This window comes from Haematobia irritans, chromosome 4, assembly GCF_050003625.1.
Source record: "Haematobia irritans isolate KBUSLIRL chromosome 4, ASM5000362v1, whole genome shotgun sequence".
In the NCBI taxonomy this organism is placed as follows: Eukaryota; Metazoa; Arthropoda; class Insecta; order Diptera; family Muscidae; genus Haematobia; species Haematobia irritans.
This window is the reverse complement of record NC_134400.1, coordinates 141,570,931-141,587,955: the sequence shown is the minus strand read 5'-3', so window position 1 is coordinate 141,587,955 and position 17,025 is coordinate 141,570,931. Positions and strand designations below refer to the sequence as shown.

The window sequence follows — 17,025 nt, the reverse complement described above, 5'->3', positions numbered from 1 at the left end:
AGGAACATTACATGTTCGCACTTAAATATATTGTGGTTTAAAATCGTGCCCGAAACACATTTTGTTTATATCGGAACATATGAAAAACATATTTTTCTAACAGTGTAGACTCAAAATTTAAGTCGGCTAATGCACTAGGGTGGAACACAATGTTAGTAAAAAACAAGTAAGGAAAGTCTAAAGTCGGGCGGGGCCGACTATATTATACCCTGCACCACTTTGTACATCTAAATTTTCGATACCATATCACATCCGTCAAATCTGTTGGGGGCTATATATAAAGGTTTGTCCCAAATACATACATTTAAATATCACTCGATTTGGACAGAATTTGATAGACTTTTACAAAATCTATAGACTCAAAATTTAAGTCGGCTAATGCACTAGGGTGGAACACAATGTTAGTAAAAAAATATGGGAAACGTTTAAATCTGAAGCAATTTTAAGGAAACTTCGAAAAAGTTTATTTATGATTTATCGCTCGATATATATGTATTAGAAGTTTAGGAAAATTAGAGTCTTTTTTACAACCTTTCGATTTTACGAGGAAAATGTTGGTATTTTGACCATTTTTGTCGAAATCAGAAAAACATATATATGGGAGCTATATCTAAATCTGAACCGATTTCAACCAAATTTGGCACGCATAGCTCAATGCTAATTCTACTCCCTATGCAAAATTTCAACGAAATCGGAGCTAAAAATTGGCCTCTGTGGTCATATGAGTGTAAATCGGGCGAAAGCTTTATATGGGAGATATATCCAAATCTGAACCGATTTCAAGCAAATTTGGCACGCTAATTCTACTCCCTATGCAAAATTTCAACGAAATCGGAGCAAAAAATTGGCCTCTGTGGGCAAATGAGTGTAAATCGGGCGAAAGCTATATATGGGAGCTATATCTAAATCTGAACCGATTTTGCTGATATTTTGCAAGTTTTTCGAGACTCATAAAATATTCGGATATACGGAATTTGAGGAAGATCGGTTGATATACACGCCAATTATGACCAGATCGGTGAAAAATATATATGGCAGCTATATCTAAATCTGAACCGATTTTTTCCAAAATCAATAGGGATCGTCTTTGAGCCGAAACAGGACCCTATACCAAATTTTAGGACAATCGGACTAAAACTGCGAGCTGTACTTTGAACACAAAAATACATCAACAGACAGACAGACAGACAGACGGACATCGCTAAATCGGCTCAGAATTTAATTCTAAGCCGATCCGTATACTAAAAGGTTGGTCTATGATTACTCCTTCTTGGCGTTACATACAAATGCACAAACTTATTATACCCTGTACCACAGTAGTGGTGAAGGGTATAAATATGGGAAACATTTAAATCTGAAGCAATTTTAAGGAAACTTCGCAAAAGTTTATATGTGATTTATCGCTCGAGATTTATGTATTAGAAGTTTAGGAAAATTAGAGTCATTTTTACAACTTTTCGACTAAGCAGTGGCGATTTAACAAGGAAAATGTTGGTATTTTGACCATTTTTGTCGAAATCAGAAAAAACATATATATGGAAGCTGAACCGATTTCAATCAAATATGGCACACATGACTATATTACTAATTGTACTCCTAGTGCAAAATTTCAACAAAATTGGGCCAAACCTCTGGCTTCTGGGGCCATATAAGTCCATATCGGGTGAAAAATATATATGGAAGCTATATCTAAATCTGAACCGATTTCAATCAAATGTGGCACACATGACTATACTACCAATTGTACTCCTTTTGCAAAATTTCAAGCTAATCGGGATAAAACTCTGGCTTCTGGGTCCATAAATGCATATCGGGCGAAACATATATATGGGAGCTATATCTAAATCTGAATCGATTTCAACCAAATTTGGCACGCATAGCTACAATGCTATATCTACTCCTTGTGCAAAATTTCAACCAAATTGGGCCAAAACTCTGGCTTTAAGGACCATATTAGTCCATATCGGGCGAAAGATATATATGGGAGCTATATCTAAATCTGAACCGATTTCAATCGAATTTTTCGCACTTGACTATACTAATAATTGCGATTACATAACCGCTGAACGCCGGACGTTTATTAATCAAAAGAAAGCCAACTGGGAAGGCTTCAGAGATTACACCGATCGCCGCTTCAGTGAGCTCCCGTCCCCCTCTCATGTTTATGTTGCCCAGAGGGCGTTCCGGGACATCATCAACGCAGCAGCCGCTCGCTTCATACCCGTTGGTCGAATTGCCCAAGTGAGGCCCAACTTCCCAGCCGAAGTGGCGGGACTCGCAGACGAGCGTGATGAACGCCGTCGTGCTAATCCTGCTGATCCTAGAATCAGAGAACTAAATCTAGAGATTAGTAAGATAGTCGACGAGCACAAGCGGAACACTTGGTTAGAGCACCTGAAGCAATGTAACTTAGGCACAGGGACTGGTAAATTGTGGTCAACAGTTAGAGCCCTCTCGCACCCCGCTACAAGGGATGATGGGATTTCAGTCACCTTTGGCGACGTGACTGATCCGAAGAGATGCGCCAAATACTTCAAGCGACAGTTTGTCGAGCATCCCGAGAGTGATAGAGCGAAAAGGAGAGCCACACGTCGTATACGTGGTCTCCGAGCCGACGACACACCACAATTTACTGTAGCCGAAGTTACCAGTGTCATCAACAGCGCGAAACCATCCAAGGCGCTGGGACCCGACGGAATTTCAATGCTAATGTTGAAGCATCTGGGAATACTGGGAGTTGAGTACCTGACCAGACTCCTCAATTTGTCCTTAGAATCACTCATTATACCCGATGTCTGGAAGATGGGAAGGGTGATTCCACTACTGAAACCAGGCAAAGATTCGAGTAAAGGTGAATCGTACAGACCGATATCCCTTCTCTCGCCAGTAGCCAAGACACTTGAGGCACTACTCCTCCCTAGCCTTGTGGAGAATTTTCCAGCTGCCCACCATCAACATGGATTCCGTAAGGTACACAGTACGACGACAGCCTTACATGCCATTTCGACACATATCAATAAGGGAGGCCGTGTCATAGGACGGTCCTCGTAGCGCTTGACCTATCGAAAGCATTCGATACGGTCAACCATGCCAAATTATTTGAGGACATCGAGAATACGTCCCTACCGGCAGGAGTGAAACGTTGGGTGCTGAATTATATGTGTGGACGCCAGTCGTACGTGGAATTCAGGGACAAAAAGTCAAAACCCCGTAGAGTTAAACAGGGAGTTCCCCAGGGTGGGGTGATATCTCCGGCACTGTTTAACCTCTACCTGTCGTCGATTCCACGCCCACCTGACGGCGTCGAGATTGTATCATATGCGGATGAATGTACAATCTTGGCATCTGGGCCCAATGTTGATGACATCTGCGATCGTTTAAATGTCTTCTTAGCTAATCTTACCAGTTTTTTCACTGCGAGAAACTTGAGGATATCCCCCACCAAATCCTCAGCCACACTATTCACTACATGGACGGCAGAAGTGCGCAGGCAGTTGAATATTAGTGTCGATGGCGAAATAATTCCGACCACAAATTACCCCAAGATTCTTGGGGTCACATTCGACAGCCTTTTCAGGTCGTCTGCCCATGCCACTGCAATTTGTAATAAGCTCCGTGGTAGAAACAAGGTCCTCAAGTCACTTGCCGGCAGTACTTGGGGTGCGGACAAAGAAACCTTGTTAGCTACCTATAAGGCAATTGGCCGGTTAGTGGTAAACTATGCAGCGCCAGTGTGGACACCGCAGACTAGTGATACGCAGTGGAATAACATACAAACCTGTCAGAACGCTGCCCTTAGAACTGCGACTGGGTGTCTCCGCAGCACACCCCTGGATCACCTTTATGTGGAGACAAAGATCATCCCTGTGCGAAGACACAACTACATGTTGTCAAAGCAGTATCTCCTGGGTTGTTATCGCAGTAATCATCCAAACCACCATCTCATGGATGCACAACCACCACCCAGGAACGTAAGGGTTGATATACATAATCTAGAGCGCGAGATCCAGCTGTAGTGCTACAAAAGAGAACCTCTAGATCAAGCAGCGTACCAGGCAGGTTTGAACAGGATTCATGAGGATACTGTAGCTGAAGCGGTGAGAAGCTACAAGGTTAATCCTGTTCTCGGAGTCCGTCCACCGCCCATAGCACCGGAGGAAAGAGACCTCCTACGGCAGACTAGGGTAGTTTTAGCCCAGTTAAGATCAGGCAAGTGCAGCCACCTCAATTCCTATTTATCAGTGATTGATAGCAGCGTCGCTGACGTATGTCCAATTTGCAACCAAGGGCCACACGACACGCGTCATCTTTTCTCTTGCCCAGCTAAACCAACCCGACTTAACGCCAGGTCACTCTGGACGCACCCCACCTTAGTCGCAGAGTTCCTCGATCTGGCCACAAGCTGAAGTACCAAAGCGTATAACATAAATTGGATGAAATCACAATAAACTGTTACAACAACAACAACAACTAATTGTACCCCTAGTGCAAAATTTCAACCAAATTCGGCCAAAAATCTGGCTTCTGGGGCCATATAAGTCCATATCGGGCGAAAGATATATATGGGAGCTATATCTAAATCTGAACCGATTTCTTCCAAAATCAATAGGGTTCTATTCTGACCCAAATTAGGAACATGTGCCAAATTTGAAGGCGATTGGACTTAAATTGCGACCTAGACTTTGATCACAAAAATGTGTTCACAGACAGACGGACGGACGGACGGACAGACGGACATGGCTATATCGACTCAGGACCCCACCCTGACCATTATTGCCAAAGACAACATGTGTCTATCTCGTCTCCTTCTGGGTGTTACAAACATATGCACTAACTTATAATACCCTGTTCCACAGAGTGGCGCAGGGTATAAAAAGTGAACTCTCTATCCAATTTAACTTTATTAAAGCCAATTTAACTTTATTTTAGTTCATGGAATTATGTTTAGAGAAAGTTTCCTTTGCTCTAATACATTTTTATATACGTTAGTTAAATGGACTAAAACACGATACAAATATACACAAATAAAGATTTACTAATTTCGTATTTCTCACAAAATAGTAAACTGTTTTGTTAAAATTTTCTAAAATGAACCAAACTTTTTCTTCCTGGTGGGTTCACTGTTTTTTCAGTGTAGGAGCATATTGAAGTTTAAAATTTACAAACATATTTTTAGCTACATTTCGTATGTAGCTAAAAATATGTTTCAGGATGGGCCTATTATAAGCTATACGAAATTCTAAACTATTTGTCAACATTTTATTTCTATAGAAAATTTTATCAAAAGTTTATTTCTATAGAAAATTTTATCAAAAGTTTATTTCTATAGAAAATGTTGTAAAAATTTTATTTCCATAGAAAATTTTATTTCTATAGAAAAATTTTGTCAAAATTTTATTTCTTTAGACAATTTTGTTAAAATGTTATTTCTATAGAAAAATTTTGTCAAAATTTTATTTCTTTAGACAATTTTGTCAAAATGTTATTTCTATAGAAAATTTTGTCAAAACTTTATTTCTATAGAAAATTTTGTCAAAATGTTGTTTCTGTAGAAAATTTTGTCAAAAGGTTATTTCTGTAGAAAATTTTGTTAAAATTTTATTTCTATAAAAAATTTTGTCAATATTTGATTTCTATAGAAAATTTTGTCAAAATTTTATCTATATAGAAAATTTTTTCAACATTTTATTTCTATAAAACATTTTGTCAACATTTTATTTCTATAGACATTTTTATCAAAATTTTATTTCTATAAAACATTTTGTCAACATTTTATTTCTATAGACATTTTTATCAAAATTTTATTTCTAAATTTTGTCAAGATTTTATTTCTAAGAAAATTTTGTCAAGATTTTATTTCTATAGAAAATTTTGTCAAAATTTTATTCTATAGAAAATTTTATCAAAATTTTTTTTCTATAGAAAATGTTGTCAAAATTTTATTTCCGTAGAAAATTTTGTCAAAATTTTATTTCTTTAGAAAATTTTGTCAAAATTTTATTTCCATAGAAAATTTTGTCAAAATGTTATTTCTTTAGAAAATTTTGTCAAAGCGTTATTTCTACACTCTCAAAAAAAATCGATTCTCTAACATGTGTTCCAAACATATTTTGCAGGAAGCACATATATTATTGGATACTGCCGAAACATTAATATGTTTGTTTTATGTGAACATATTATATGTTTGGAAGCATTTTGGGCCCAAAAATATTATATGCTTGGAAGAATTTTCCCCAAAGAAGAAATTTTTTTAGTTCTTGGCACCTATTTCTGCAATACAAATAATGTTGAAGAAATTATTCAATTTTATAAATTTTTTAAATTTTACCTTTCGCTTGGACGGAGAATCGAACCGAGGACCATACAGTTTGTAAGCCAACACACTATCCACTGGGCTACGTAGCTGTTATAGTCACCAGTAGACAATTATTCCTATAAGTAACATTTATATAGCATAGTTTGCAGCGCCCACGAGCCCATGCAAACATAATATTATTTAACAGAAACATACATTTGTTGGCCATGTGGAGCAGTGGTTAGCATGTCTGCCTTGTATGCAAAGGGTCGTGGGTTCAATCCCACGACCCTTTATATATATATATATATATATATATATATATATATATATATATATATATATATATATATATATATATATATATATATATATATATTTTTTTTTTTTTTTTTTTTTTAACCGATATGACTTATATGGCCCCAGAAGCCAGAGTTTTAACCTAATTTGCTTAAAATTTGGCACAAGAAGAACAATTAGTACTATAGTCCAGTGTGCCAAATTTCATTGAAATCGGTTGAGATTTAGATATAGCTTCCATATATATCTTTTGCCCGATATGGACTAATACGGTCCCAGAAGCCAGAGTTTTACCCCAATTTGGTTAAAATTTTGTACTAGGAGTCAGGTGTGCCAAATTTTATTGAAATCGGTTCAGATTTAGATATAACTCCCATATATATCTCTCGCCCGATATGGACTAATACGGTCCCAGAAGCCAGCGTTTTACCCCAAGTTGGTTGAAATTTAGCACTAGGAGTATAATTAGTAGTGTAGTCAAGTGTGCCAAATTTTAGTGAAATCGGTTCAGATTTAGATATATCTCCCATATATACCGTTCGCCCGATTTACACCCATATGACCACAGTGGCCAATCCGTTACTCCGAATTAATTGAAATTTTGCACAGGGAGTAGAATTGGCATTGTAACTATGCGTGCCAAATTTGGTTGAAATCGGTTCAGATTTAGATATAGCTCCCATATATAGCTTTCGCCCGATTTACACTCATATGACCACAGAGCCCAATTTTTAACTCCGATTTAATTGAAATTTTGCACAGGGAGTAGAATTGGCATTGTGCCAAATTTGGTTGAAATCGGTTCAGATTTAGATATAGCTCCCATATATAGCTATCGCCCGATTTACACTCATATGACCACAGAGGCCAAATTTTTGCTCCGATTTAGTTGAAATTTTGCACAGGGAGTAGAATTAGCATTGTAGCTATGCGTACCAAATTTGGTTGAAATCGGTTCAGATTTAGATATATCTCCCATATATAGCTTTCGCCCGATTTGCACTCATATGACCACAGAGGCCAATTTTTAACTCCGATTTTGTTGAAATTTTGCACAGGGAGTAGAATTAGCATTGTAGCTATGCGTGCCAAATTTGGTTGAAATCGGTTCAGATTTAGATATATCTCCCATATATAGCTTTCGCCCGATTTGCACTCATATGACCACAGAGGCCAATTTTTAACTCCGATTTAGTTGAAATTTTGCACAGGGAGTAGAATTAGCATTGTAGCTATGCGTGCCAAATTTGGTTGAAATCGGTTCAGATTTAGATATAGCTCCCATAAATATGTTTTTTCTGATTTCGACAAAAATGGTCAAAATACCAACATTTTCCTTGTTACATCGTAACTGCTGAGTCGAAAAGTTGTAAAAATGGCTCTGATTTTCCTAAACTTCTAATGCATATATATCGAGCGATAAATCATAAATAAACTTTTGCGAAGTTTCCTTAAAATTGCTTCAGATTTAAATGTTTCCCATATTATTTTACTAAAATTGTGTTCCACCCTAGTGCATTAGCGAACTTAAAATTTGAGTCTATAGATTCTGTAAAAGTCTATCAAATTCTGTCCAAATCGAGTGATATTTAAATGTATGTATTTGGGACAAACCTTTATATATAGCACCCAACACATTTGACGGATGTGATATGGTATCGAAAATTTAGATCTACAAAGTGGTGCAGGGTATAATATAGTCGGCCCCGCCCGACTTTAGACTTTCCTTACTTGTTTTTTACTAACATTGTGTTCCACCCTAGTGCATTAGCCGACTTAAATTTTGAGTCTATAGATTTTGTAGAAGTCTATCAAATTCTGTCCAGATCGAGTGATATTTAAATCTATGTATTTGGGACAAACCTTAACATATTTGGCGGATGTGATATGGTATCGAAAATTTAGATCTACAAAGTGGTGCAGGGTATAATATAGTCGGCCCCGTCCGACTTTAGACTTTCCTTATTTGTTTGTATTGTAGAATTTAATTCAAGGTAAGAATAACTCTTGTCGCCAGCAACGGGCCCATTTTAAAAGAGGAAAACTGTTACAATTGTGTGTTGACTTCGTAATTTTTAAAGGCAGTATATTACAGCTATCTTGTAGTACTTTTGAGCTATAATGGTTCCAATATTTGAACTTATTAAGTGCATCCTTAAGCGCCCTAAAGTTGCAATGATTTCTGCATGTAAATGTACTGCTTCTGAAAGCGCTGAATTTCCCTATACATTCATCAATGAATTCCTCGCAGAGGTAAGTGCCGATTGCCTTTGACTTACAAAGCTGCTGAAAATTCAGAAATCCAAAAAATGCTTCGAAAACTCGAGTCTCGACTTTGAAAGTTCGAAAGGTTTTTAATTCCGATAGCAATCCCTGCTATCTACCTACAAAGGTTGGCCACAGCTGCTTTTTGAAGACGCCAGACATATTCTCAATTCGTGTGCGTGATATATGCTTCACTAGATCCACCTTTTGTGAATGCTTAGTGTTAATTGTCTATAAATATGTTTATAATTAGCATTAATTAAAGTTGCCAACAAGAACAATAGGCGGCTAGCATTCGCAAACCAACTGCACCTCTTCATATGCACTGAAGAGGACGACAGCAGAAATACCGAAAACATGGCTGTAGCAGTCGCATAATTTTACCAAAGTTCAGTGACTTTGTCATAGGAAAACGTGTTACTTTCCACTGTCATGGTTGACAATCATCATCTCTCAAGAGGATGTTCGAGCAAACTTTGATCTTTGTCCATTTCTTGAAAAGAAAATTCTTAGCCATTTCTACCTAAAAATGGCCCACAAAAAATAAAAAGAGAAATCTCTTTGGGGAAATGCCATTGAGGTTATTTTTGTTAGTATGGAATATGCCTATAAACTTTGCCATCTTCATCGGCATACTTACCATTTGCCTGTGGCGGCATCCAAGACAAAAGGCTCTTTCAAACGTGTTTTCAATAACCTTCCCAAACGTACCATACGACCTACTTCCACCAGAAGTTTTTCACGTTCCATTAAATACTTGCGCAACAGCTCATTTTGTTCGTTTAGAGACTTTTCGGTTAGTGGCACCATACCACAATCATTCAACAGGGCAGTAGCTAACATTAAGGGGGCCGATCTGCGGCTAGAGGAGGCGGAAGTTTTTCGTGGCATGGAAGCTGGACTTAGATGATGGCATGGCGTTGATGGTGTCACACTATTGCGCGTCATGGTCGATGTGGCCGATGATGATGGCTGTGGCGATGCCGATTCACTACTCACCCCACTGCTACTGCTACGCTGTTGCTGACGCAGTTGAAATTGCTGCTGTTGCAGCATGGATCTTAAACTACGTCGCAGATCCATGAGCTGCTGACAGTAGTCTTCGACACTGCGATGGAAAACAGCGGATACTCGTAGCCGTGTCATATGCTCTTGACTTATGGCCTGTAGACTATGCCACGTTTTCTCTAATTGCTGTTGCATTTCTAGTGTTTGCCTTACCTCTAGCTTGCAGGTGGTGCGCAATGTTTGTGAAGCTTCCAGCAACTGACAGCCGTAATGGAAGATACTCTAAAACGAAAAAAAAATAAGAAAGAAATTTTCTGTAGTAGTCCAATTTTTGTTTTTTTTTTTAGTTTGAATGTGTTCGTCTCTGTTTTGTCCCCCCACCACCCTCCAATTTGTTTGATGTTGTTGTTCGTAGAACTGTTTCCAGTCATCATAGCACGTGTTTCAATTGCTTCATGTTTTTCCATGCTCAAGTATGAAGTTACACAGATAATTTCCTAGCGTTGCATTGTCTTCACTTGAGATGATATCAAATTTTGCTTCGGTTGAGAGATTGTTTTTATTCAAAAATCTTTACCTTTCACTTTAGCCGCGCACAAAGGTTTTCGGGGTTCTTTACCAAGGGTTACACTAAGCGAAAAATTTTAGTTGTATTCAAATTCGTTTATACAACGATACTTCTAATCAGAGAATGAATGACGGCAAAGCCGACAAGCATTTGTCTATTCGGCGGCGGACAATTATCCATTCTAAAATCAATTTGAAGTTATACGAATTTTAAAGAGATTAATTGTACAAAAAATTTGACAATCAAATTTACATTTCATTAAAATTTTCTAAGCTAAATTTGAGTCGTGATGAGTCGACATATTCATAGAATGGTGATGGCGGTATAACAAGTTTGCCATTGTGTTTGTGACATATCGAAATATCGACTTCCGACTATATAAAGTATATATATTCTTGGTCAAGCAGAAATTGTAAGATGATATAAACATATCCGTCTATCTGTTGTAATTACGCTACAGACTTCAATAACGGAGCTATCGTCCTGAAATTTGGCACAGATTCTTTTGTGTCAGTCTTTTGTGTGCACACAGGCCAAGTTCGTAGATGGGATGTATCGATCATTAGCGTAGCTAGACAATTTTCCTAGGGGGTGGGGCTATAGCCCCCCTAGCTGAAAATTTATAGACTGAACTTATAGGTTCAATTAATGTTTTATTTCATAAAAATGAATAACAATGTAGGCATCAAAATAACTCGACAATTAATTTATAATAAAGCAATTAAAAGTAGTTCCACACTTTTCCCAGCAAAAAATTAGGTTTTCTATAGCAATAAAATTTTGACAAAATTTTCTATAGAAATAAAATTTTGACAAAATATTCTAATGAAATAAAATTTTGACAAAATTTTCTATAGAAACAAAATTTTTTTATAGCAATAAAAAATAGAAATAAAATTTTGACAAAATTTTCTATAGCAATAAAATTTTGACAAAATTTTCTATAGCAATAAAATGTTGACAAAATTTTCTATAGAAATAAAAATTTTTGCAAAATTTTCTGTAGAAATAATATTTTGACAAAATTTTCTATAGCAATAAAATTTAGACAAAATTTTCTATAGAAAAAAAAAATTTGACAAAATTTTCTATAGAAATAAAATTTTGACACAATTCTCTACAGAAATAAAATTTTAACAAAATTTTCTATAGAAATAAAATTTTGACACAATTTTCTAAAGAAATAAAACTTTGACAAAATTTTCTGTAGAGATAAAATGTTGACACAATTTTCTATAGAAATAAAATTTTGACAAAATTTTCTATAGAAATAAAATTTTGACAAAATTTTCTAAAGCAATATAATTTTGAAAAAAAATCTATAGAAATAAAATTTTGACAAAATTTTCTATAGAAATAAAATTTTGACAAAATTTTCTATAGAAATAAAATTTTGATAAAATTTTCTATAGAAATAAAATTTTGATAAAATTTTCTATAGAAATAAAATTTGGACAAAATTTTCTATAGAAATAAAATTTTGATAAAATTTTCTATAGCAATAAAATTTTGACAAAATTTTCTATAGAAATAAAATTTTGACAAAATTTTCTATAGAAGTAAAATTTTGATAAAATTTTCTACATAAATAAAATTTTTGACAAAAATTTTCTATAGAAATAAATTTTTGACAAAATTTTCAATAGAAATAAAATTTAGACAAAATTTTCTACATAAATTAAATTTTTGACAAAAATTTTCTATAGAAATAAATTTTTGACAAAATTTTCTATAGAAATAAAATATTGACAAAATTTTCTATAGAAATAAAATTTTGACAAAATTTTCTATAGAAATAAAATTTTGACAAAATTTGCTATAGAAAGAAAATTTTGACAAAATTTTCTATAGAAATAAAATTTTGACAAAATTTTCCATAGAAATAAAATTTTGATAAAATTTTCAATAGAAATAAAATTTTGACAAAATTTTCTGTAGAAATAAATTTTTGTCAAAATTTTATTTCTATAGAAAATTTTGACAAAAATTTATTTCTACAGAAAATTTTGTCAAAATTTTATTTCTATAGAAAATTCTGTCAATTTTTCACTATAGAAATAAAATTTTGACGAAATTTTCTATAGAAATGAAATTTTGACAAAATTTTCTATAGAAATAAAATTTTTGACAAAAATTTTCTATAGAAATAAATTTTTGACAAAATTTTCAATAGAAATAAAATATTGACAAAATTTTCTATATAAATACAATTTTGACAAAATTTTCTATAGAAATAAAATTTTAACAAAATTTTCTATAGAAATAAAATGTTGACAAAATTTTCTATAGAAATAAAAAATTGACAAAATTTTCTATAAAAATAAAATTTTGACAAAATTTTCTATAGAAATAAAATTTTGACAAAATTTTCTATAGAAATAAAATTTTGACAAAATTTTCTATAGCAATAAAATTTTGATCAAATTTGCTATAGAAATAAAATTTTGACAAAATTTTCTATAGAAATAAAATTTTTACAAAATTTTCTATAGAAATAAAATTTTGTCATAATTTTATATAGAAATAAAATTTTGACAAAATTTTCTGTAGGAATAAAATTTTGACAAAATTATCTATAGAAATAAAAATTTGACAAAATTTTCTATAGAAATACAATTTTTACAAAATTTTCTATAGAAATAAAATTTTGACAAAATTTTCTATAGCAATTAAATTTTGACAAAATTTTCTATAGAAATACAATTTTGACAAAATTTTCTATAGAATTAAAATTTTGACAAAATTTTCTATAAAGGGTGATACGGTCAAAATTTGGTCAAGGGAAAACGCATGTAAATCGGTGAAATCGTTTATTTAAAAAATCAAATTAAATTTCTTTTTCAAGTTCAATTAGTATAAAATTCAGGAAAAATATTCAGTTAGGCTTTCGCTTTTCCAAATCCGAATTGCCGGGCCTCACGCTTGACACCTGCCATCAGATTTTGTACAGCCACCTTGTCCACCTTCTTCGCCGCAGAAAGCCAGTTTGCCTTGAACTGCTGCTCATCCTTAACAGTTTTTTTGGTCTTCTTTAGGTTCCGCTTGACAATAGCCCAGTATTTCTCAATTGGGCGGAGCTCTGGCGTGTTGGGAGGGTTCTTGTCCTTGGGAACCACCTGCACGTTGTTGGCGGCGTACCACTCCTTGGCCTTTTTACCGTAATGGCAAGATGCCAAATTCGGCCAAAGCAGTAAGGAACAACCGTTTTTCTTCAGGAAAGGCAGCAGACGTTTATTCAAACACTCTTTCACATAAATTTCTTGGTTGACAGTCCCGGAAGCTATGAAAATGCTGCTTTTCAAGCCACAGGTACAGATGGCTTACCAAACCAGATATTTCTTTGCGAACTTTGACAGTTTTATGTGCTTGAAAATATCTGCTACATTTCCCCTTCCTTTTGCCGTATAAAACTCCTGTCCCGGAAGCTGCTCGTAGTGGGCTTTGACGTAGGTTTCGTCGTCCATTACCACGCAGTCAAACTTCGTCAGCATCGTCGTGTACAGCCTCCGGGAACGCACTTTGGCCGTCGTATTTTGTTTATCACCGCGATTTGGAGTCACTACGTTATTGTAAGTCGATAGTCCGGCTCGGTTTTTGGCTCGATGCACGGTTGTAGACGATACGAGAGAGGTTAGGGTTTCGCTTGAAACTACCGGCAACTCTCTTTGTCGTCTCAGCGGCTTCCGGTTTTCGATTTCCCCCCGATCCAGACTTCCTGTCTGTCGACAAACGTTCCCCAAACACTTTAATTACATTTGTAACGGTTGATTTGGCAACTTTTAGCGATTTTGCCAGCTTTGCGTGCGAGTAGCTCGGATTTTCGCAATGCGCGAGCAAAATTTTGATGCGCTGCTCTTCTTGCTTGGACGGCATTTTGACAACTGAAGAGTGAATTCCAAAATCAAAATAGGAGCAACATTCTACACACACACACACCTTCAAAATGAGGGGTGTTCAGGTTTTTTAAATGCAAAATTGAAAGAAATACGTCAAGTTTATATTGACCAAATTTTGACCGTATCACCCTTTATAAATGAAATTTTGACAAAATTTTCTATAGAAATAAAATGTTGACAAAATTTTCTATAGAAATAATATTTTGGTAGATTATTTTTGGCTCGAGTGGCAACCATGAATATGAACCGATATGGACCAATTTTTTGTGATTGGGGATCAGCTATATATACACGCAAAGAAAAAAAAACTTTTGGAAAACGTGTACCGAAAACGTTGTTCTTTTATTAGAGTTTTTTGAATTGCTTCGAAAATTTTAAACTTTTATCACCAAAAAAATTCGTTTGATACAAAATTTTTAGTTTTTCAATAAGAAAAGTTATTTTTGAAACAACAACACAGTCCATTTCGTTTATATCAAACACTGTTCTTTTCTGACTTAAGGTCTTTAATAAGACACATTTTACAGTTCGAAATTTAATATACTACAATGTAATGTTGAACATTTCTGGAATATATGTAAAACAAAAAAAAACTTTGGTCGAAGCAGGATAGAACCCACGACCCTTGGCATGCAAGTCGGACGTAGCAACCACTGCTCCACGGTGCCACACTAAATGTTTGTTTCTGTTAAATAAACTTTGTTTATTCGGTTCGTGGGCGCCGCAAGCTATGCTATATAAATATAACTTATATGGATATTTATCTATTGATGACCATAACAGGGACATAGCTCAGTGGTTAGTGTGTTGGCTTACAAAGTGCTTGGTCCGCGGTTCGATTCTCCGTCCAGGCGAAAGGTAAAAAAATTTTAAAAATTTACAAAATCGTATAATTTCTTCTACATTGTTGGTATTACAGGAAAAGGTGTTAAGAACTAAAAAAACTCGTGGATGTGAGAAAGATGTGAGGGAAAATGCAATTAGCAAGTAAACAATGTTTTTATACCCTAAACCACATAGTGGTTTGGGTATAATAAGTTTGATCTGCCAAAAAATGTGCCTACCAGAAATATTGATTTTAGACCCCATAAAATATATACCGATCGACCCAGAATCATCTCCTGCGTCGATCTAGCACTTGGCGTCCGTCCGTCCGTCCGTCTGTCCATGTATTGTTGTTCACAGGATTCCGGTCGCAATTATTAACCGATTTTGATGAAATTTGGTACAAGGAGTTTTTTGGGCACATGGACGAACGCTATTGAATTTGGAAGAAATCGGATCAAATTTAGATATAGCTCCCATATATATGTATCGCCCGATTTGGACAAATGGGATCACGTTGTGCGTTTTTGCAAACGCATCGTCACCAAATCTGGCAAAAGGTAATCTTTTTGATCGCCCTTCAAGTCTGCAAAATTTCATCCAAATCGGTTCAGATTTAGATATAGCTCCCATATATATGTATCGCCCGATTTTCCCAAATTTGGCCACAAAACCCTTATTTATCAACCGATCTGACCCAAATTTTGCTAAATGTAGTCTTCTATAGCACTTACTATATGTGCAAAAAATCATCGAAATCGGTTCAGATTTAGCAATAGCTCCCATATATATGTACCGCCCAATTTTTCTAAATTTGGCCATAAAACCCTTATTTATCAACCGATCTTACCCAAATTTAGCTAAATGTAGTCTTCTATAGCACTAACTATATGTGCAAAAAATCATCGAAATCGGTTCAGATTTAGATATAGCTCCCATATATATGTATATCCCGATTTTCCCAAATTTGGCCTTAGAACCCTCATTTATTAACCGATCTTACTAAAAGTTGGCTAGATCCAGTCCCCTACAGTACTCACTATGTGTGCAATTTCATCGAAATCGGTTCAGATGTAGATATAGCTCCCATATATGTATCACCCGATTTTGAAAAATTCGCCCCTAATAACCTTATGTTTGACCATACAGGCCTCATTTCTTAACTGATCTTACTCAAATCTTGCACAAGGTAACCTTTTGTGGTATTAATCAAACCCGCAAAATATTATGCAAATTGGTGCAGATTTAGATATAGCTTCCATATATATGCATCGCTCGATTTTCCCAAATTTGGCCATAGTACTCTTATTTATTAACCAATGTTACTCAAATTTCAAATTTTGATTTACTAGCCGATCGTACTTATACGTACTTGTAGCTCTTACATAAGAATATTGCTCGATTTTTACAAATTTGTATTTATTACCCACACTAATTTAACGATTTTCTCTTTTTTTAATAATGGGCTCAATATTAGTGGCATACTAGCTCCGTAGGCGCAATATCAACACAGCCAGTGTTGCTAGAAGTAGGGGAAATTCCCTATATGTAGGGTTTTTCTAATATTTAGCGTCTTGTAGGGACGTAGGGCCACAATCTAGGACATTTTCACTCAACACAATTTGTAAGAATTTTTACATTTTGGTGGAAATTAGAAGCCGGCAAGGCTTGATCTTTAACAATGTGTGGTAAACTTTATTCCTGTAGAGAATTTTGTCAACATTTTATTTCTATAGAACATTTTGTCAAAATTGTATTTCTATAGAAATTTTTTTCAAAATATTATTTCTATAAAAAATTTTCTCAAAATTTTATTTCTGTGCACTTTTTTCTCAAAATTTTATTTCTATAGAATTTATTGTCAAAAT

The 17,025-nt window shown here is 34.9% G+C and overlaps 1 protein-coding gene across 1 annotated transcript in view; it reads right to left on the bottom strand.

The window, feature by feature from the left end:
* Positions 1-17,025, bottom strand: part of LOC142233168 (SEC14 domain and spectrin repeat-containing protein 1-B) — a 237,324-nt gene that overhangs the window by 54,739 nt on the left and 165,560 nt on the right. Inside the window, exon 8 of the mRNA XM_075303999.1 lies at positions 9,501-10,150. Coding sequence (XP_075160114.1) covers positions 9,501-10,150 — 650 coding nt within the window. The remainder of the gene's footprint in view (positions 1-9,500; positions 10,151-17,025) is intronic.